The sequence below is a fragment of the Abramis brama genome, assembly GCF_963993115.1.
Source record: "Abramis brama genome assembly, chromosome: 1".
NCBI lineage: Eukaryota > Metazoa > Chordata > Actinopteri > Cypriniformes > Leuciscidae > Abramis > Abramis brama.
This window is the reverse complement of record NC_139963.1, coordinates 34,842,183-34,861,512: the sequence shown is the minus strand read 5'-3', so window position 1 is coordinate 34,861,512 and position 19,330 is coordinate 34,842,183. Positions and strand designations below refer to the sequence as shown.

Sequence of the window (19,330 nt, the reverse complement as noted above, 5' to 3'; positions counted from 1 at the left end):
TAAGATTCTTAAAACTTTATGTGTGATTATATATGATTATGTGTTTGTGGCCATCAACAGTAGTAACAAGCATTCCATCTGGGAATACAACTCCACAATTTCCAAACAATGCCACAACTCCACTGCTGTCAACGCATGGGGGTAATGTCACATCTCCACCTCCATCTACTCAAGGCAACGTGACAAGCTCCTCCACATCCGCACCAGAAAATGCTACAAGTTCATCAGTGAGTCCATCAGGAAATACCACAACTTCACCTGCCCTTGTAACTACAGCATCCAACACCGCAAGTCCACTTGTACCTACAATGGGGAATGCAACAAACCATCCTGTAACTGCGCCAGGCAACAGCACAACTACTCCTTCACCTGATCAAGGCAACAGCACAACTACTCCTTCACCTGATCAAGGCAACAGCACAACTACTCCTTCACCTGATCAAGGCAACAGCACAACTACTCCTTCACCTGATCAAGGCAACAGCACAACTACTCCGTCACCTTATCCAGGCAACAGCACAACTACTCCTTCACCTGATCAAGGCAACAGCACAACTACTCCGTCACCTTATCCAGGCAACAGCACAACTACTCCTTCACCTGATCAAGGCAACAGCACAACTACTCCTTCACCTTATCCAGGCAACAGCACAACTACTCCTTCACCTGATCAAGGCAACAGCACAACTACTCCTTCACCTGATCAAGGCAACAGCACAACTACTCCGTCACCTTATCCAGGCAACAGCACAACTACTCCTTCACCTGATCAAGGCAACAGCACAACTACTCCTTCACCTTATCCAGGCAACAGCACAACTACTCCTTCACATGATCAAGGCAACAGCACAACTACTCCTTCACCTTATCCAGGCAACAGCACAACTACTCCTTCACCTGATCCAGGCAACAGCACAACTACTCCTTCACCTTATCCAGGCAACAGCACAACTCTACCCCAAACTACAAGAGGCAATGACACTACTCCTCCCATTAGCACACCAGGCAACAGCACATCTTCACCAATTACAACACCAAGCAATGTCACAATTACAGCACAAACTACATCAGGTAATGCTACAACAGGAAACAATACCACCTCACCCACCACTAATCCAGTAAATGCCACCACACCACCCATGACTACACCAGGGAACAATGCAACAGTAAACTTTACCACACCATCCATGACTACACCAGGGAACAATTCAACAGTAAACTTTACCACTCCACCCATGACTACACCAGGGAACAATGCAACAGTAAACTTTACCACACCACCCATGACTACACCAGGGAACAATGCAACAGTAAACTTTACCACACCACCCATGACTACACCAGGGAACAATGCAACAGTAAACTTTACCACACCACCCATGACTACACCAGGGAACAATGCAACAGTAAACTTTACCACACCACCCATGACTACACCAGGGAACAATGCAACAGTAAACTTTACCACACCACCCATGACTACACCAGGGAACAATGAAACAGTAAATGCTACCACACCACCCATGACTACACCAGGGAACAATGCAACAGTAAACTTTACCACACCACCCATGACTACACCAGGGAACAATGCAACAGTAAACTTTACCACACCACCCATGACTACACCAGGGAACAATGCAACAGTAAACTTTACCACACCACCCATGACTACACCAGGGAACAATGAAACAGTAAATGCTACCACACCACCCATGACTACACCAGGGAACAATGCAACAGTAAACTTTACCACTCCACCCATGACTACACCAGGGAACAATGCAACAGTAAACTTTACCACACCACCCATGACTACACCAGGGAACAATGCAACAGTAAACTTTACCACTCCACCCATGACTACACCAGGGAACAATGAAACAGTAAATGCTACCACACCACCCATGACTACACCAGGGAACAATGCAACAGTAAACTTTACCACTCCACCCATGACTACACCAGGGAACAATGCAACAGTAAACTTTACCACACCACCCATGACTACACCAGGGAACAATGCAACAGTAAACTTTACCACACCACCCATGACTACACCAGGGAACAATGCAACAGTAAACTTTACCACACCACCAATGACTACACCAGGAAACAATGCAACAGTAAACTTTACCACACCACCCATGACTACACCAGGGAACAATGCAACAGTAAACTTTACCACTCCACCCATTACTACACCAGGAAACAATGCAACAGTAAACTTTACCACACCACCCATGACTACACCAGGGAACAATGCAACAGTAAACTTTACCACACCACCCACAACTACACCAGTAAATGCTACCATACCACCCATAACTACACCAGGGAATAATGTAACAGCAAACGCTACCACACCACCCATGACTACACCAGCAAACGCTACCACACCACCCATGACTACACCAGTAAATGCTACCACACCACCCACAACTACACCAGTAAATGCTACCACACCACCCTTAACTACACCAGGGAATAATGTAACAGCAAACGCTACCACACCACCCATGACTACACCAGTAAATGCTACCACACCACCCACAACTACACCAGTAAATGCTACCACACCACCCTTAACTACACCAGGGAATAATGTAACAGCAAACGCTACCACACCACCCACAACTACACCAGTAAATGCTACCACACCACCCATAACTACACTTGGAAACACTACAATAGGGAATTCCACCACACCACCTCAATCTACAACAGGAAATGTTACCACACCACCCATTACCAACTCAACGACTGGACCAATCGTATCTACTACTAACCCAACTAACAACACAACCACACCAGGTGTGTTTGAATGAATGTGTTGTGTGATTGTGGATTACAGTGTAATGTTCATGCATTGTAAATCTTCACAAATGCCTAATACTTCTTTCATTCTTTTAGCTACCTGTCCTTCAGTGCCCTGCCCACCACTCAGTGTCTGTGTGAACTCCACCTGTCAGTGTCTGACAGGAACTTTTCCTTTAAATAATGCCTGTGTGGAAAGTGAGTCTGATGCCATTCTCTGTCAATCACTTATAACCTTTCTTACACAGGGCCATGGGACATTAAAGAAAGTCCTTCTGTCTTTTAACTTGTATAATAAGACTCATGTGATTATAGTGATTCTTAAGAACAATCTTTATTTATCACCCTCACTCTCTCTTATTCCCAGCTAAATCATTCCCTAGTTCACTAAGGGTGATTCGCACATTTGTACCTGCAATGTCTGATCCCAAATCACCTGAATTCCGGAATGTTGCTAATGAGATCATTCTTGCGGTATGTCACAAACTTACATTACAATCAGGTGTTTTAGCTTTAACATTTCATTTATTACTTGCAAAGATGTATTTCTTCACACTAAAACTGTGCAGTTTATGAAGTCTGTTTGTATAACTATTAAGTAAGAAGGCATGGAATAAAATTATTAATCTAATAACTCTACAAAATAAATATATTAATACAAATTTGGATAAAGTTTTTAATCATAAATGTAGTGTATTTTTTTTATCATGCATCTTATAGAATTTTAGAATCATATTTATAGAAGTATAGAATCATATTTATTTATCATATAGCTATATTCCCTATATAAGTTAAAATATTTCTGTATATTGCTTTGGCATTACAGACTGTTATAGTTAATAGTCATGCCAATAAAGCTTTATTGATCTTGGGACTGCCAAAGTAAATACTAATAAATTCCATATCCTGGATCAATATCCTTCAGTTTCAGTGAGTCTAAAGTCATTACTCATTCTTCCCTTTCGCCATAGGTAAATGCAGTTCTGCGTAACCAGCCAAACTACATTAACAGCACAGTCCTTAAGTTGACGTAAGTATCCATTTCAAACAGTTCTTAACCAAAGCTCTTCTCTTTTGTATTATATTTGCCAATTACTAATCTCTGTGTAAATATTTCCAGGTCTGGCAGTATAGTGGCTTCAGTAAACAGTTATTTTGAGCCCAGTTCTCCAGTCACCCAGGAATCGTTTGCACTGGCCATTGATTCTGGTATAAAAAATGCAACGAACTGTGGAATGACAGACTGTGGCATCCTTGCTGGTGCTGAATACAATGGTGAGTATCTTGAAAAGATTTAGCATTTAAGTTTCGCTGTATGAATGAACAGAGTGAAACATGTTTTAATGTCCACATAATAAATGAATACAATATAGTATATTGGTTACATAAATATACAATATTTGGTTTCACATAATTTTAAAAACAATTTTACATAATAAATCATTCTTTAAATGCAATACATTCTTTATATCTACATTACTTGACATTAATTCTAAACACATTAATTCATGTTTAGGCAACAAATTCACCTTCACAGTATTGATATCAAAATCATGTAGTATTTTTTTTTTTTAACTCTTTTTTTATTAGAAGCAGCATGTAATAACAGATATACATCAACAATAGACAACAGGGGTACAACTACAACAGTTAAAAGAAAACTGTTTTTTTATATATATATATATATATATATATATATATATATATATATATATACATACATACATACATACATACACACACATACACACACATATATATATATATACATACATACATACACATACACATACACATATAATAATTATAAAAATAATAATAATAATAATAATAAAAAAAAAATCTTCACATTTTTAAATCAAGCACAAAAACATGACAACACTACATAATTATTGGTATACATATAATTATATGTCCCTATCCACCCTCTTGTGTGTGGTTCGTTAATCCTTGTTATGTAATCTTCTTGAGATTGGGCTCCATCTTGCCTCAAAAATATTTAGCTGAAGTCTAAGGGAGTAAGTTATTTGTTCCATCCCATAAATCTCTCTGACTCTTTGGATCCACTGTTCATGTGTGAGCGGTTCTAGCTTGAGCCATTTAAACGTGATACATTTCAAAGCTGCTGAAAATAGTATCTGAAGTAAGTAATTCAATCTAAAAACATGTAGTATTTTTGATGCTAATTTCCACAAAGATCGATAAAACAGCTTCTCTTTGCAGTTGTATTTAAATGGCAAAGATTGTTCCTCAAATAGGAACACATTTAAGTGCCAGTGCCCGAACTTTAGGTGTTTAGAATTGTTTAGCCATGATTGTGGCCATGTTTTGTAATTGTGAAATGTTTTAGATCACATAAAAGATTGTCTCTCTATATACGTAAACTATACTGGGGTATTTCACATGAAATACTTTTGAGAAGCTGAAATAACCACTATGCCACACATGCTACCATTTAAAACGAGTTAATTATTTAAAAAAATACACTAAAAAAATTATATAATCAACCAGTTGAAAACTTATGTTTTTACATTGCTTTAACTCATCAAAATAAGTTAAGCAATTTAGTATAGATAAAAAAAATGTAAATCAGTTTAATGTAATTTAAGTTGAAATGACTTAAACAACCAAGTTTTATACTTAAAACTTTATGGCAACAATTTATGTTTATGTTTGCTTATGTTTGTTTTATGGTATTCATATGAAATGAAACTACATGAAATTAAATGAGCCTATGAAATATTAATACTTTAAAAATCCATAGTTGCATCGCAGGACCATTTAAAATTAACTGGTGAACCCATGTGAAAAAAACCTGCGTGGTTCATATACAGCAACCATATATCTTCCTTACTTAAATCGGCCAGAATTACCTTCTGTGTTTCATGTAAGGCCGATACATGTCCTATGACAAAAGTATGCAAATGTGTATGGTATTAGTAGAAAATAACTGATATTCATATATAAATCATTTAAAGTTCTTATACTGAATCATATGCTAGTCAAATTAAAGTCATATAGAATTTATACACATTTTGTGTAATTTGTTTATGTGTTTCATACAGATTTCATGTTTTGATGACCAACATCTGATTCGCTTATATGCAGTTGGCAAATTTTTTAATTGTACAGTGCAGAAGCCGGTTCGAGGATTACTGTCAGAATATCACTGACCTTTATGAATACTGTTAATTTTCCTACATGATTTGAAAGAGCAGTTGAAAAGCAATGACATTTTAAGACTGTGTATTTACATTAATTGTGACTGATTAAACTGTCTGGGCCTGTTGTTTGTGAGCAAATCATAACATATTATTGCAAATGAACAAAGTTGAGTCAAATATGTTTCTAGAACAGTGATTAAAATGTTGAAAATTGGCTGGAATATGATTTTCAGGGTTTCTGCACACTTTTTAAATTCAAATTTAAGGCTTTTTAAGACTTTTTAAGACCCCAAGAAATCAAAATTAATACCATGCATTAGGGGTGTGCAATATTGACAAAATATGTCTAGATATTTTCAAAGTTTTATTGATAATAATTAGATGATATTTTACTGATTGTGTTTTTGTACTGGTACCCTGGCTGGTTTAGGCCTGTTGTTGACAGCTGACTGATGAAGATATTCATATTTTTCATATTCTATGCAGTGGTCAGTTCACAGCAGTGACAGAAATTAACATTTTTTATTAAGGGTTAATATTTGCCACCGTAAATTGATTTCCAGGGGCATTTTCACCTATATATGGACATTTGTAGTTGTATGCATCACCTTTTATGTCAAATTCTAACATTCAAATTAAATTCTATTAGAATAACAACACAATGCCACTGTTACCAGTCAAATTAAATCATTCAATCAAAATCCATCTTTGCAGTTCAGAGGTGACACAGAAGTGGCATCAGATCTGGCATTAATATATTTACACTGGATTTACAATTGCATAAATAAAAATTTGAGATTGTTGTTGTTGTTTTTTTATTCAATATTTAAATATGAACTGATTTCTAATTTTAATGTTTTAATTAAAGGGTACTTTAAATGTGAAACTAAAACTGCCAGTAGCTGGCGGCAAGTCACTGTCTTAATAAGCAGTTGAGGGAGTCATTCATTCAACCGATTTGATCAAACGGCTGATTCATTCGGGAAAGAAGCAAGTAATTGTTCATTGAATCATTAAATTGATTCGTTCAAAACGCATATTTCAGTAAAAAAAAATTGTCGCTGTCTGTTGCATTGAGACTCTGCTGGTTTCATTTTGAAATTCTCATTGGTGAAATAAAGGGAAAACAAACAAACAAACAATACTGACAATATTATTGTGACCCCTAGGGGGCGCTCCAACGCACACAATTTGAATATCTTAACTAGAAAACCCAAACAGTGCTCCCCTTTAAACTATTTAGGCAGGTTGTATCCAATGAAGGAACAGAAATGGGACTGATGTAATCAAATATAATTTTATTAAACACTAAACAATAATATACTGGTTGGCAATCAGAGCAGACAAATGTTCCCCGTAGGTAACAGTGAACAATTCTACACTTAATAAATCACAGTGAATAAAAGTGTCATAGTAAATGAGGTACAGGATATAAAGTCTAACAATATCAAGACTACAGTGAATAAAATCAAATAAATAGATACTGTTCTCATACACACACTCCAACACTGCAAGAGACACCTCAAACCAAATCGGCCGTGCATACATTGCAAAATAGACACTGTTCCCAAAGGAGATATTGCACAATGCCCATAGGCCGAATATTGGAATATGATGATTGCCAAACAGAGAAACAAAAACAAACAAAAAACAAACAAAACATTTAGATTAACAAGCTACCGCTAGCAAGACTCCATCCTAGGCCCACCTAGGTCCAGGTCATCACAGAACGGTGGTAGCAGATCCCCAAGACACAAAATAGAATGATTAAACCCAGGAAAAACAGTGGCTAGTGACAGACGAAGGCAATCCTCCTGTAATCACAAGCATAAGTGGATAGCATTGTGACAATTTAAAACAATATTAAATCTCTAATTGGAAAATTAGGACCAAAAAAAAGGATTAGATAAACTTACATTTTTCTTTGAACACCAGCCTAGATGAATTAGAGCTATATGCCCCATAACAATAAAGTTAAACGGTGTGGATGACTAATAGCTGTGCACTCTCCCCAGTGTTGCTTCTATTCATAGGCAATATCAAAGAAAGGAAACGAACATTACATGTTACGTTGGAAAGAAAAAGGGTTAATAAACTTACGTTGCTGCAAACCCGTATAGAATCACTACTCGCTATTATGTGAGCAAGTTTCTGTAGACTCGTAACTGCTGGTACCATTTACTGGTCACCATACACGCAGACGCCAGACCGAGCTACAAACAAACAAAGAGCTGTATTAAGCGGTTCTCAATGAGTTTAGTGTTAACAACAAATAGGCATAACCTTCCAAAAAGACTCACGTTCTCCCATTTACACAGCCAATACACCAAGAGGCTCACTCTTCAACTCACACCGCATTAATGTTTTTCTGTTCATGTCTCACGACACATTTAAAGAGACGCGTCACTTACGCCACCTGGTCCAAATAATCAGTGCCAGTGAGCAGGCCTTACTCTTGCTGATGTGATATTGTAGGCCTATGATAACAACATAATATGATATAAATATAAGACAAAAACTCATTTGGGAACATACCTATAATCGTACACGCAGTGAAAGCACGAGAGGCTAATGCGATGTCAGCTCGCAGTGCCTCATACATTGTTAAAACAATGATTACAATATCATCATAGACAATACACATCGCACACCACTACGCACATAAAGAATGAACTTACAATTGAACTGACATTTACCAACTTGATTCTCCTTCTCTCCTCCTGTTTCGCGTGCAGGAGACGGACGTAATGCTGCCGCGAATGTGATGCGAAATGTCACGCGAACAAGCAAATCCACAAAGAAAGAATATAATACATAAAAAAGTACGCTATTAAATTAGTTTTAATTTGGAAAACATTTAGATATGTCTAAGTCAAATTGCCATCGAAAATTTAAGACCTTTCATAAGTAAAAATAAGACTTTTTATGGCCTTAAATTTAAAAAATCTAATTTAAGACTTTTTAAGGATCCGCGGAAACCCTGGTTTTTGTATATGTGACATGAACTCTGGTGGTGATGCACTCTAAAAACTTTTAATATGATTTACTAAATTTTTTTGGTGAAACATTTTTACACTTAGAATATTGATTACATTTTAAAGCAGTGAAATCAATTACATACACTGTATTAACTGAGTAAATGTAAGTAAAAAAAATTAAATAGATCTAAGTAACTGCATTTGGTACATTAACAAATAAAATTGAGTAGAAATAATTGGGGGGGGAAACATTTTAAAACAAATATTTATGAGTAATATTAACTGTGTTTATATGCGAGTAATATTAACTTTTTTATTTCCTCTAAACCTTTGTAAAAATATTCCATACAACCACCGGTATAACTACATGACATTGGCCTTTATTGTCGATGAGTAGCCTACAGCAATACAGCATATTTTATACTATTTTTAACACGTATACAATATTGCCTACATTTAAACTCATGTAACAAACATTTTCGAAGTAAAAATTAAACATTTAGGCCTAAACATTCAAGTAATTCAAGTGTAATCAACCGGTCTGTTATCCAATATCCACCGGATCAGCGCTGGTTCCCGTGCTGGAGATGGACTCGCCTCTATTAGTTATATTCATTATCTTTAGGAATATAGTCGTGTGTTTTTTATGCAAGGCTTTAACAGTTACAATCATGCGAAAAAGACAGGCGCGAGTCGACACTCGTTTAACTCGTTTAAGTTGAGTAACATTGCGTCTCTGTATGTTCTTTCGCATTAAATAAAATGATTTAAAGCACATTAATGATTATACAGATAAAATAAAGCTGCAAGCAGCATTTATCGGGGTTCAAGCAGTTAAGGCCTTTAAGGCGTTTAAGCACAAAAGCATCAATAGTTATTAAGTTTTATTTAGCAAGCATGTAACCACTGACATAATAAATGGAAAAGACCATTTACAGCCAATACAGGCAATTTACCATGGGAAATATATGGTTTTAAAGCTTTTTAACAGTTATAGTGCCACCTATGGTCCGATCTCCATAAAATTTTGCGTGCTTGTTCAGAATGTTATGTCACATATGCCCACCAATTTTAGTGAAGTTCTGAGTTTTCGTTTAGGATTTATAAGCTTTTGAGTGCATTTTGCCACGCCCATTTTCTAAATGACCCTGTTATAGCCATACGAAAAATGCAAAAGTTCAACTTTTTTGATAATTATTTATCTAGAGAGTCCAGAGAATTGTCCTAGACTGATCTGGTTTTGATCGGGCGAAAAACCTAGGACTAGTTCTCAAAAGTAGGTTTTTAACATATTCGTGAATATTTAATGAACTGTTTGATTGACAGCATTGTCAATTCTTGAGGCAAAGTTGTTCAGTATGAGGAGATCTATCAAATGATATGCATATTATGTGGATGTGTGCAACACCACGTAATTACAGAGCTGTAAAACTCGTTAGCGCCAACTAGTGGTTGATTTCTTTCAAAATTCTTACAGACCTCTAGGGCCATGAGTCGAACATGCCCATCGAGTTTCGTTCTGATCGGCCTCGGTTAACCTTGTCTAATAGGTGCTCAACTTCATTGGCCGATGGTGGCCATGTCCTCATACATACACATGGCACCTTAGACCAAGACACTGCATACCAATTTTCAAGTCAATCGGACGAATGGTCAGGTGGTTATAGCCCTTTTCATGTTTTGTTCATATTATAGTGCCACCTAGAGTTCAATCGTCGCGATTTTTTTACTGTGACCTCAAATTGACCTCTTACACATGTGTACTGAGTTTGGTGAAGATACCTCATTTACTTCTGGAGTTATAGCCATTTTAGTCAAATAGGCCCCTCCCACAACATACGTTTTGGCGCCCCTTAGCGACCGTGAATCGAAATTTCAAAAAAAAAAATCCGATAATTATTGATATTCAGACTCCAGAGAACATTTCTGCACTGGTTTGGTTCCGATCGGGCGAAAAACCTAGGACTAGTTCGCAAAAGTAGTTTTTTGACAAAATTCAAAATGGCGGAAAATTTTTTCCGGAGTGGAAATGAAATGGCGGAGTTTTCATTTAGGATTTATAGGCTTTTTAGTGTATTTTGCCATGCCCATTTTATAAATGACCCTATTATAGCCATCCAAATGCAAAAGTTCAATTGTAGTTGTATGTAGGACATATATGACATAATATGATTAAAAATACATTAATATTATGCAATTTATATATGTGGTTTTTGCAGCATATATGTCCCTTACAATATTCTGTTGGAACATATGAGAATCACAGGTATTTTTTGCAAACCTTTTCCATATGGGAAGGCAAACATGCTGTAAAAAAAGGACCTTAGATAGCCTACACACTTCTCTCTAACTAACTACCCACAACTAAACTCTCTTTCTCTCTCACTGTCTGTCTCTTGTTAGTAAGCAATCTGTGCGAGCAAACTCCTGCTCCTTGTGATGTTGACACTACAGTGTGTGAGGCCAAAGATGGGATCGCTCTCTGTACCTGCAAACCTGGCCACGTACCCAGCCCTTACCAGCCCAAAAGCTGTAGAGGTGAGTGTGTGTCTTTAGTACTCCCTTTCTGCGTGGGAAAAAAACCCCTAAAAAACACATGGGCTTCCATATCTGTTTGTGTGTGCATATCATAATCATCAGTGACCTTTGATTTTTACGTGGATTTATCCATAGTAACAGACACATTAATCCTGGTCTGGTAAGATCAGGGTTCAGAATGTACAGTACACTGACCAAAAATAATAAAGAAATTTAAAAAATGTTTTAAACATTACTCTTTTTTTTTTCTTCTACATTATATAAAATAAAATCCCAATGTAAGAACAATAGTCTTTTATTATTGTAGTGTCATGTTCAAACACAAAACCAATTATTTACTTTCTAATCTTTTCACAGTTTGTCCAAGTGGCTTCAAAGCACAGGGAAATGCCTGTGTTAAGTGAGTACCATTTAATTTCTTTGTTCTGAATACACATACCTAAACAACATGTTAACTTTTTAATAGAGCTGTTCATTCATTCACCAACCTGTAAGGCCTTAAAATAGCGGTTTTCGTTTAATAAAACATACCTCAAAGGTGATGGTTCAGAAATACTAATTGCCTTCCTTGTTTTTAAACTGACAAGCTATATTCAATGGTTAAGTGTGTGTTCAGTGTGTCTGTAATAGAAACTACTGCCCTCTTGTGTCGTGGCAATATTGCTACAATCAGATGTCTGGATAGGTTTCAAAGTTTATTTCCCTTTATTTAACAGATGTTCATTTGGCTATTCTGGTTTCAACTGTAATGACTGTAAGATATCATTATTATTATTATTATTATTACAATGTTTCTTGTTTTTTAACCATTAAAGCAATAAGTCTTTTTAAGTTACACCAATACATTGATCAGCTTGTTTACTGTGCTAAATTATAGATTTTGCGTGTATATTTGTGTCTAATGACCTTTGTCTCTCTGCGTAGCCTCTTTGTTAGCTCTAGTGGTGGTGGCGTGTGTGTTAGGGGGACTTCTGCTCATTGTAATTCTGGCTGTTCTCATCTACATCTGTGTGAGGTGAGTGTTTATGAGAGGTCAGGTTGAATCTCTCTTTTACAGTGTATTTTATGCTTAGGTATGGATGTGCATTTCTCACTTGTTGACATTTTTGTGTGTGCATTACTTATTTCTCAGCAGGAAGAAGTCAAATGACAATCATTTCGGCAGCCCGTATCCTACTGAGGAAATCCGGGCCACATGGCCCTCTCAGGATATCAGCCATATTCCTCGTGTCACTCTCACATCTAGTTCCAGCAATGATGTCTTTGGCAACAACCTGGAGATGGTTGAAGGGCCAGGCAAAAAAGGCCACAGTAATGGATTGGTGAGTACCTCCTTCCAGTCAAAACTTCACAAATAAGTTGTAATTTAAACAGAGAAGTTACACAGATCTTTAACTTACAGTGGGTTTCGATTCAAAGACAAGCGTACGTGTGGACTTTTTAAATAAAACAATGTATCACTGTAAAATAAAATAAAATAAAATAAATAGTTGAGATTTTTTGTTTGGGAACACTTTACAATAAGGTTCATTAGTTAACATTAGTTAATGTATTAACTAACATGAACCCACCATGAGCAATACATTTGTAACTGTATTTGTTCATCTTTGTTAACGTTAGTTAATAAAAATACAGCTGTTCATTGTTTGTTCATGTTAGTTCACAGCACATTAACTAATGTTAATAAGATTTTGATAAAGTATTAGTAAATGTTGAAATTAACATTAACAAAGATTAATAAATGCTGTATAAGTGCAGTTCATTAATAGTTCATGCTAACTAATGTAGTGAACTAATGTTAACTAATGAACCTTATTGTAAAGTGTTACCTTTTGTTTTTATACATATACACTACCGTTTAACTGTTTGGAGTCGAGTTTCCATGGAAATATTAAGGAGTGCAACTGTTTTCAACATTGTATTTTAATAATAATGTTTCTTGAGCATCAAATCATCATATTAGAAGGATCATGTGACACTGAAGCCTGGAGTAATGATGCTGAAAATTCAGCTTTGACATCACAGGAATAAATTACATTTAAAAAAAATATTAAAATAGAAAACAGTTACTTTAAATTGTAATAACAATATTGCTGTTTTTACTGCATTTTTTAGCAAAGAAATTCAGCCTGGGTGAGCAGAAGAGACTTCTTTTAAAAAACATTTTAAAAAAAATTACGGTAGTGTATATCATATACATTTATATTACTTATTACTGTACCTCTTTTTAATAATTGTAGAAATGAACCCACTGTAAGTTACAGTTCCCTCCAATTCTTCCATTAACCCTGCATATAACCTTATTTAACTCTACTAATAGTGTCATCACACCACTAACCAATACTAAATATATTGTTCAATCAGACCCAAGTCTAATTCTAAATCTTTACTCTGCCTGCCTGAACTCCACTAATATGCTATGAATTAATCCAAAGATTACAATATCCTAATTTTTCACAAAAGTATTACTTGACTGAATGACTGAAGTCCATTATGAGCAGATGCAGTCCTAACCAGGCCACACATAAAGAGGGTCTATTGCATTAGTGCCTTTGCATTGAAAGGAATTGAAAGCTAACAGTAGTACAAACTCAGTAGATTTCATCATTTTAATTATTGAAATCATAATATTATCATAACAGATGTACAAGTTTTATGATCGGTTAGCTCTTAAACAAACCTCTTTGTGTGTGTTTGTGCACGTATTTATGGTTGCTGTGTTGTGTATGTGGTGTTCTGTATACGGACTTGATTCTGCCTCACTCCAAACACTATGACTGTAGAAGATTAGAGGAAAGGTAAGTCACCGATGAAACAATTGGGCTGTTAAAGTGTGTAATGGTTCGTCGTCAGAGACTGTAAAAGGCAAAAAGGGTCCACTTGTACATATGAATGCACAACATGAACATACTTCCTGTAGATTTGCCTTAAAAACGTCAGTCACGTTATTGAAATGCTTAATTTGGCGGCTGTATGAATGGAAGTCATGCCTGACATTTAAAATAGCCAATCATGTGTTTGTTTACTCTACATGCAAAATTAACTGGACCAGCCTGAAAAATACAATATTTGTGAATGTGATTTGTATGGAGCCCCTAAAGGGACATAGTGGTTGAAAAAATATGCCATGGGAGGAGTTTGAGAAAAAAAAGTTTCGAAAAAAAATAAATTCCTCCCATCCCATTTTTTTCCACCACCATGTCCCTTTAGGGGCTCCGTAGATTTGAGCTTAAGAAGTACAAAATATGATAAGATTGTTGTCAGATTTTATTACTGATTTGAAATATACTACCGTTCAAAATTTGTGCTCATTAAGATTATAACGATAAACGAAAACTTTTATTCTGCAAGAACGCATTCAATTTACTGTAAAAATTAGTTTCTAATGTTTTCTAATGTCTAGATTTCTAATGTAACAAAAAATATTTATATTTCAAATAAATGCTGTTCTTTTGAACTTTCTGTTCATTAAAGGGTAAATAAACCCCTGGTCAGAGTATGACTCCACTCACTGGCAATATTTGAAAAATGCTAGAAAAGTGGGCAGACCCCAGCGGAGATAGAGTGGACGAACAGTGAGCGGGGGGGCGTGCACCTGAGACCTGCTGTCAGACTCTCTAAAATGGAGAGTGACTCACAGGGTCGCAAGACGACGTAAAGTACCATGCATCTGATGAGTTTTTTCGAGTTGATGTCAATAGCGCGCGCTCTCTATAGGCATTTTCATATTTTGGCGCTATGTGAAAAAATCCAGCAAAATGCGCCGGCACGTTTGTCGACCCCAGAGGATTAACTTTAGCCTAACCATAAATTTTGATTAAAATATATATGATCACTCACATCAAGACGCCGCTGCGGTGGTGGAGTCCATGCAGGAGGAGCTATTTTTTACAGTCTATGAGGAGGAGCAGCGTTTGGCACTGCGTCGCTTATTGCGTTTCAAAAGCAATTCCGCGTAAAATGCAGGTTTCACACTCACGGTCTTCCTAATTTCCAAGTCTGCTGGAAAGCTATGCAGTCCAGCAGTGCTGTTGCCACCAGCAACACTACACCTACCACGGTACTAAATACAGATAAATCTACACTAGCTCATCCAAGGGCGTGGTAGCTCGTACCAAGGGGGGGCGTGGTGAGCTGGAACCTGTTTACGTCACGCAGTACCGCAACATCCAATAGGAAAATTCAACTGCAGTAGCCACCGTTCAACCTGAAGAGGGCAGCACTCAGACGTTTTTACACCATATATTGTAGAATTAAAACACTTTATACCCAAATGTCAAAAAAGTTACTTGAATCAATGAACAGCACTAATAAAGCCCCATTCTTACAGATCATTAACTAAAAAAGTTGGTTTAGGGTTTAGTTACCCTTTAAAGATTTCTGAAAAAAGTATCATGGTTTGCACAAAAAATATTATCAGCACAACTGTTTTAAATATTAATAATAATAAGAAATGTTTCTTGAGCAGCAAATCAGCATTCAGAGTAACTGAGACTGGAGTAATGATGCAGAAAATTCAGGAATAAAGTACATTCAAATATATTAACAGAAAACACTTATTTTAAATTGCAGCCTTGGTGAGCAGAAGAGACTCCTTTCAAAAACATTTAAAAAAATACAGAGCCCAAACTTTTGAACAGTAGTGTATGCTATTGAAATGTAATAAATTGTTTTGTTTTTTATACGGCTTGTATCGCTGAAAGTAGCTGCGATACGAATATGGCCACCAAGTGAACTGACGTGCCTTAAAGGGACTTTTAGTGTCCAAGTTCTTCCAAGTAAAGGAATATTCTGGATTAAATACAACTTAAAGGTTAAGTGTGTAAATTCTTAATCACTAGCATAACCCAAATAATAATTGCAGCACCAACATAAATTATGACTTAAACTGTATGTAACTTGGAAGGAATATTCCTTTACTATACTTTTCTTTATTTCTTCTTTTCGCTGTGACATCGCCGTTTACCGCGACTGTATACATTCTGATTCTGAGGTGAATTGCCGTTAAATTCTTGATGAGATCTCGATTTTGATCTCTGTTTTCAGCTGTTTGCATGCCATTTTAAGCTTTGCATGTATTTTTAAGCAGGTAATTGTGATTTCCCTGCATGAGGAGATGGGCTGAGAGAGTGAAGGGTTGTGGGTTGTGTTTACCTGTATGTGGCTAATATGAACTCATTTCTTCTGCAGAAGGGCTCGTATGACCTCAACGCAGAGGGCATGAGGACCTTTAAGGACCCAAGCCCCACACGGTACTCTTATCTGGTGGGTCATGAAAATCCATACTTCATACAAGGAGATGAGAAGAGATGAGGAAAGAAGCAGGGAAAGCCAGCCAAAAGTAAGAGGACAAAGATAGAGTGCAATAACAACATGAATTATAAAAAGGCCTTGGATCAAAATGTTTCAGGAAAGTTAACGCTGTCGAAACCGTACAGCTGATCACAGACTCAAGGCACACACAAATGGCATTTGAGAGATACATTGTTTTTAACATTTTACTGTTTTTATTGTAATTCCCTTTCACCCAGGATAAAATGCTCACTTCCTAAATGTGCATTGATGATTGGGTTTCTTTTACCACAAGATTGACTGACGTGTCTTATTTATGTTAATGAGAGATGAACATTGAACAACCACTCATCTGTATTTCTTGTCATTTCTTACCATGTTTCGTCTGCACAATTTATATCATATTCAGTGTTTTGTTGTCTGTCATGCATGTTACTGTGGTTTTCAACTCAAAATACTATATTACAAAGGATGTAATTTTGAACCACATTTCGACACATTATGTATTTAATTTGTCTCATCTGTGGAAGAAATAAGGGGTAGGATATACAGTGTAATCCAGTAGATCTGGATCTAATCAATATTCTGATACAGTAATTGCACTTTGTTGGAGAGAGCATGTCATGTTTGTGTGTTTTAAATTATGTTTTCGTTGATATCTTCTCCAAAGCATTCATTTATTTTATGCCAGGACAATGCATGCCACCAGAAATTGATCTCTGTGCCTGACTGTAATGTTATCTTTTGAATAGGAGACTTATGCATTGAAGAGGAGTTCTTAACCATGTTTCCTCTGTAGTCGTGCCAATAATCATATTTATTTAAATCAGAACATGACATTGTTGTTTTTACTCAACCATCTGTTTGCTTCATATATATACTTATTTATGTGTCACTGGGAGATTTTATATCTGTACATAAGGCTTTTTTTAAAAAAAGAAGAAAAAAAAAGAGACAAAGTGATTCTTCTTGTTCTGTATATTGAAAGGAAATAAATTAATATAACAATGTAGTTATCTAATATTTGTCCAGCTGTCCTTGTATATGTCTCCACACGTGCATACGCACATTCACATATGTGTTTCTTCCCATTTTGGTAACACTTTAAAATAACGTTCAGTTGTAAGTCATTTATAAGTGGTTAGTTAATGATGAACTAATCATTTACAAAACATTAATAAATGATTAGCAAGTGATATACTAACATTTTATGTATGTTTTGTAAATTGTGTTACAAGTCATTTACAAGTGATTAGTTAATGATTAACTAATCATTTACAAAAGATGACTATGCATTCAAAAAATGATTAATTAGTGATATGTTCATTATTTTATGTATGTTTTGTAGATTCAGTTATAAGTCATTTAAAATTGATTAGTAAATGATTAACTAATCATTTACAAAACATGACTATGCGTTTCATAAATGTTTAATAAATGATGTTACATTTTTTTGTATGTTTTGCTCACATCAGGTGCACAGTGGTTAAAGACTCCATGTGTTTCAGAGAAGACAGCTGTCTATACCCTCACCAGTCAGCACTTACACTGCAGTACACACTACACTACACTACACTACACTACACACTAAAGAAGACAGCTGTCTATACCCTCACCAGTCAGCACTTACACTGCAGTACACACTACACTACACTACACACTAAAGAAGACAGCTGTCTATACCCTCACTAGTCAGCACTTACACTGCAGTACACACTACAGTGTTCAACACCTGTTATAGATGATGTGTAAATCATTTACAACACTTTCTGCATCCCCTAATCTAAAGTGTAAACTATTCATCACTTGTAAATATGTTACACTTACCTGTTCCAAATGATCTGTACGTGTATACAAGGCATTTACAACACTTTCTGCACACTCTAATTGCTACATACATACATACAAAAAAACAACAACAACATTATTTATTAAACATTTATGAAACGCATATTCATGTTTTGTAATTGATTGTATATCACTTGCTACTCATTTATGAATGTTCTGTAAATGATTATGATTATAATCATTTACAGAACATTCATAAATGAGTAGCAAGTGATATACAATCAATTACAAAACATGAATATGCGTTTCATAAATGTTCATTTATGACTATAAATAGTTCAACTATAGTTATAATCCAACTATAGTTCATCATTAACTAACCACTTATAAATGACTTACAACTGAACATTATTATAAAGTGTTACCGACTAATGCTTGTGTAGGTGTTCAGTTACATCTAATTGCTTTAATAGCATTTGATTTTTAAGATTCAGTATATATTTCAATATGGTATTACTGTAGAAATGGTGCAAATTTCTGTCTTATTCGTGTGTGTGTGTGTGTGTACTGACAAAGGGCTCTTGTAAATCTTTTCCTTAGAGTCAGATCAGGTGTAACAGATGTCTCAGAATTAATTAGACAGACATCCCAAAACAACACTTTCAACCCTTAATGACCCCTGCACCCAAAAATGAAGGGCTCTGACTGTAGAACATCCATGTTATTTATGCAAGGTTACTACGAAAAAAAGGT

General features: G+C 35.9%; 1 protein-coding gene across 4 annotated transcripts in view; it reads left to right on the top strand.

Annotated features, from left to right (window-relative positions):
* The window catches only part of LOC311084949 (uncharacterized protein), a 30,345-nt gene extending 12,535 nt beyond the window's left edge, over positions 1-17,810 (top strand). For 2 of the 4 annotated variants that reach the window (XM_084117293.1, XM_084117295.1), the window contains exons 3-13: positions 61-2,814; positions 2,914-3,015; positions 3,185-3,291; positions 3,789-3,847; positions 3,938-4,092; positions 11,363-11,497; positions 11,855-11,897; positions 12,214-12,251; positions 12,422-12,512; positions 12,630-12,819; positions 16,688-17,810. In XM_084117293.1, coding sequence (XP_083973419.1) covers positions 61-2,814; positions 2,914-3,015; positions 3,185-3,291; positions 3,789-3,847; positions 3,938-4,092; positions 11,363-11,497; positions 11,855-11,897; positions 12,214-12,251; positions 12,422-12,512; positions 12,630-12,819; positions 16,688-16,810 — 3,797 coding nt within the window. In that variant the 3' untranslated portion in view covers positions 16,811-17,810. Of the gene's footprint in view, positions 1-60; positions 2,815-2,913; positions 3,016-3,184; positions 3,292-3,788; positions 3,848-3,937; positions 4,093-11,362; positions 11,498-11,854; positions 11,898-12,213; positions 12,252-12,421; positions 12,513-12,629; positions 12,820-14,280; positions 14,449-16,687 lie in introns of those variants that run through there. The other 2 variants (XM_084117294.1, XM_084117296.1) reach the window with 2 other exon arrangements.
* The last annotated feature ends 1,520 nt before the right edge of the window (positions 17,811-19,330 follow it).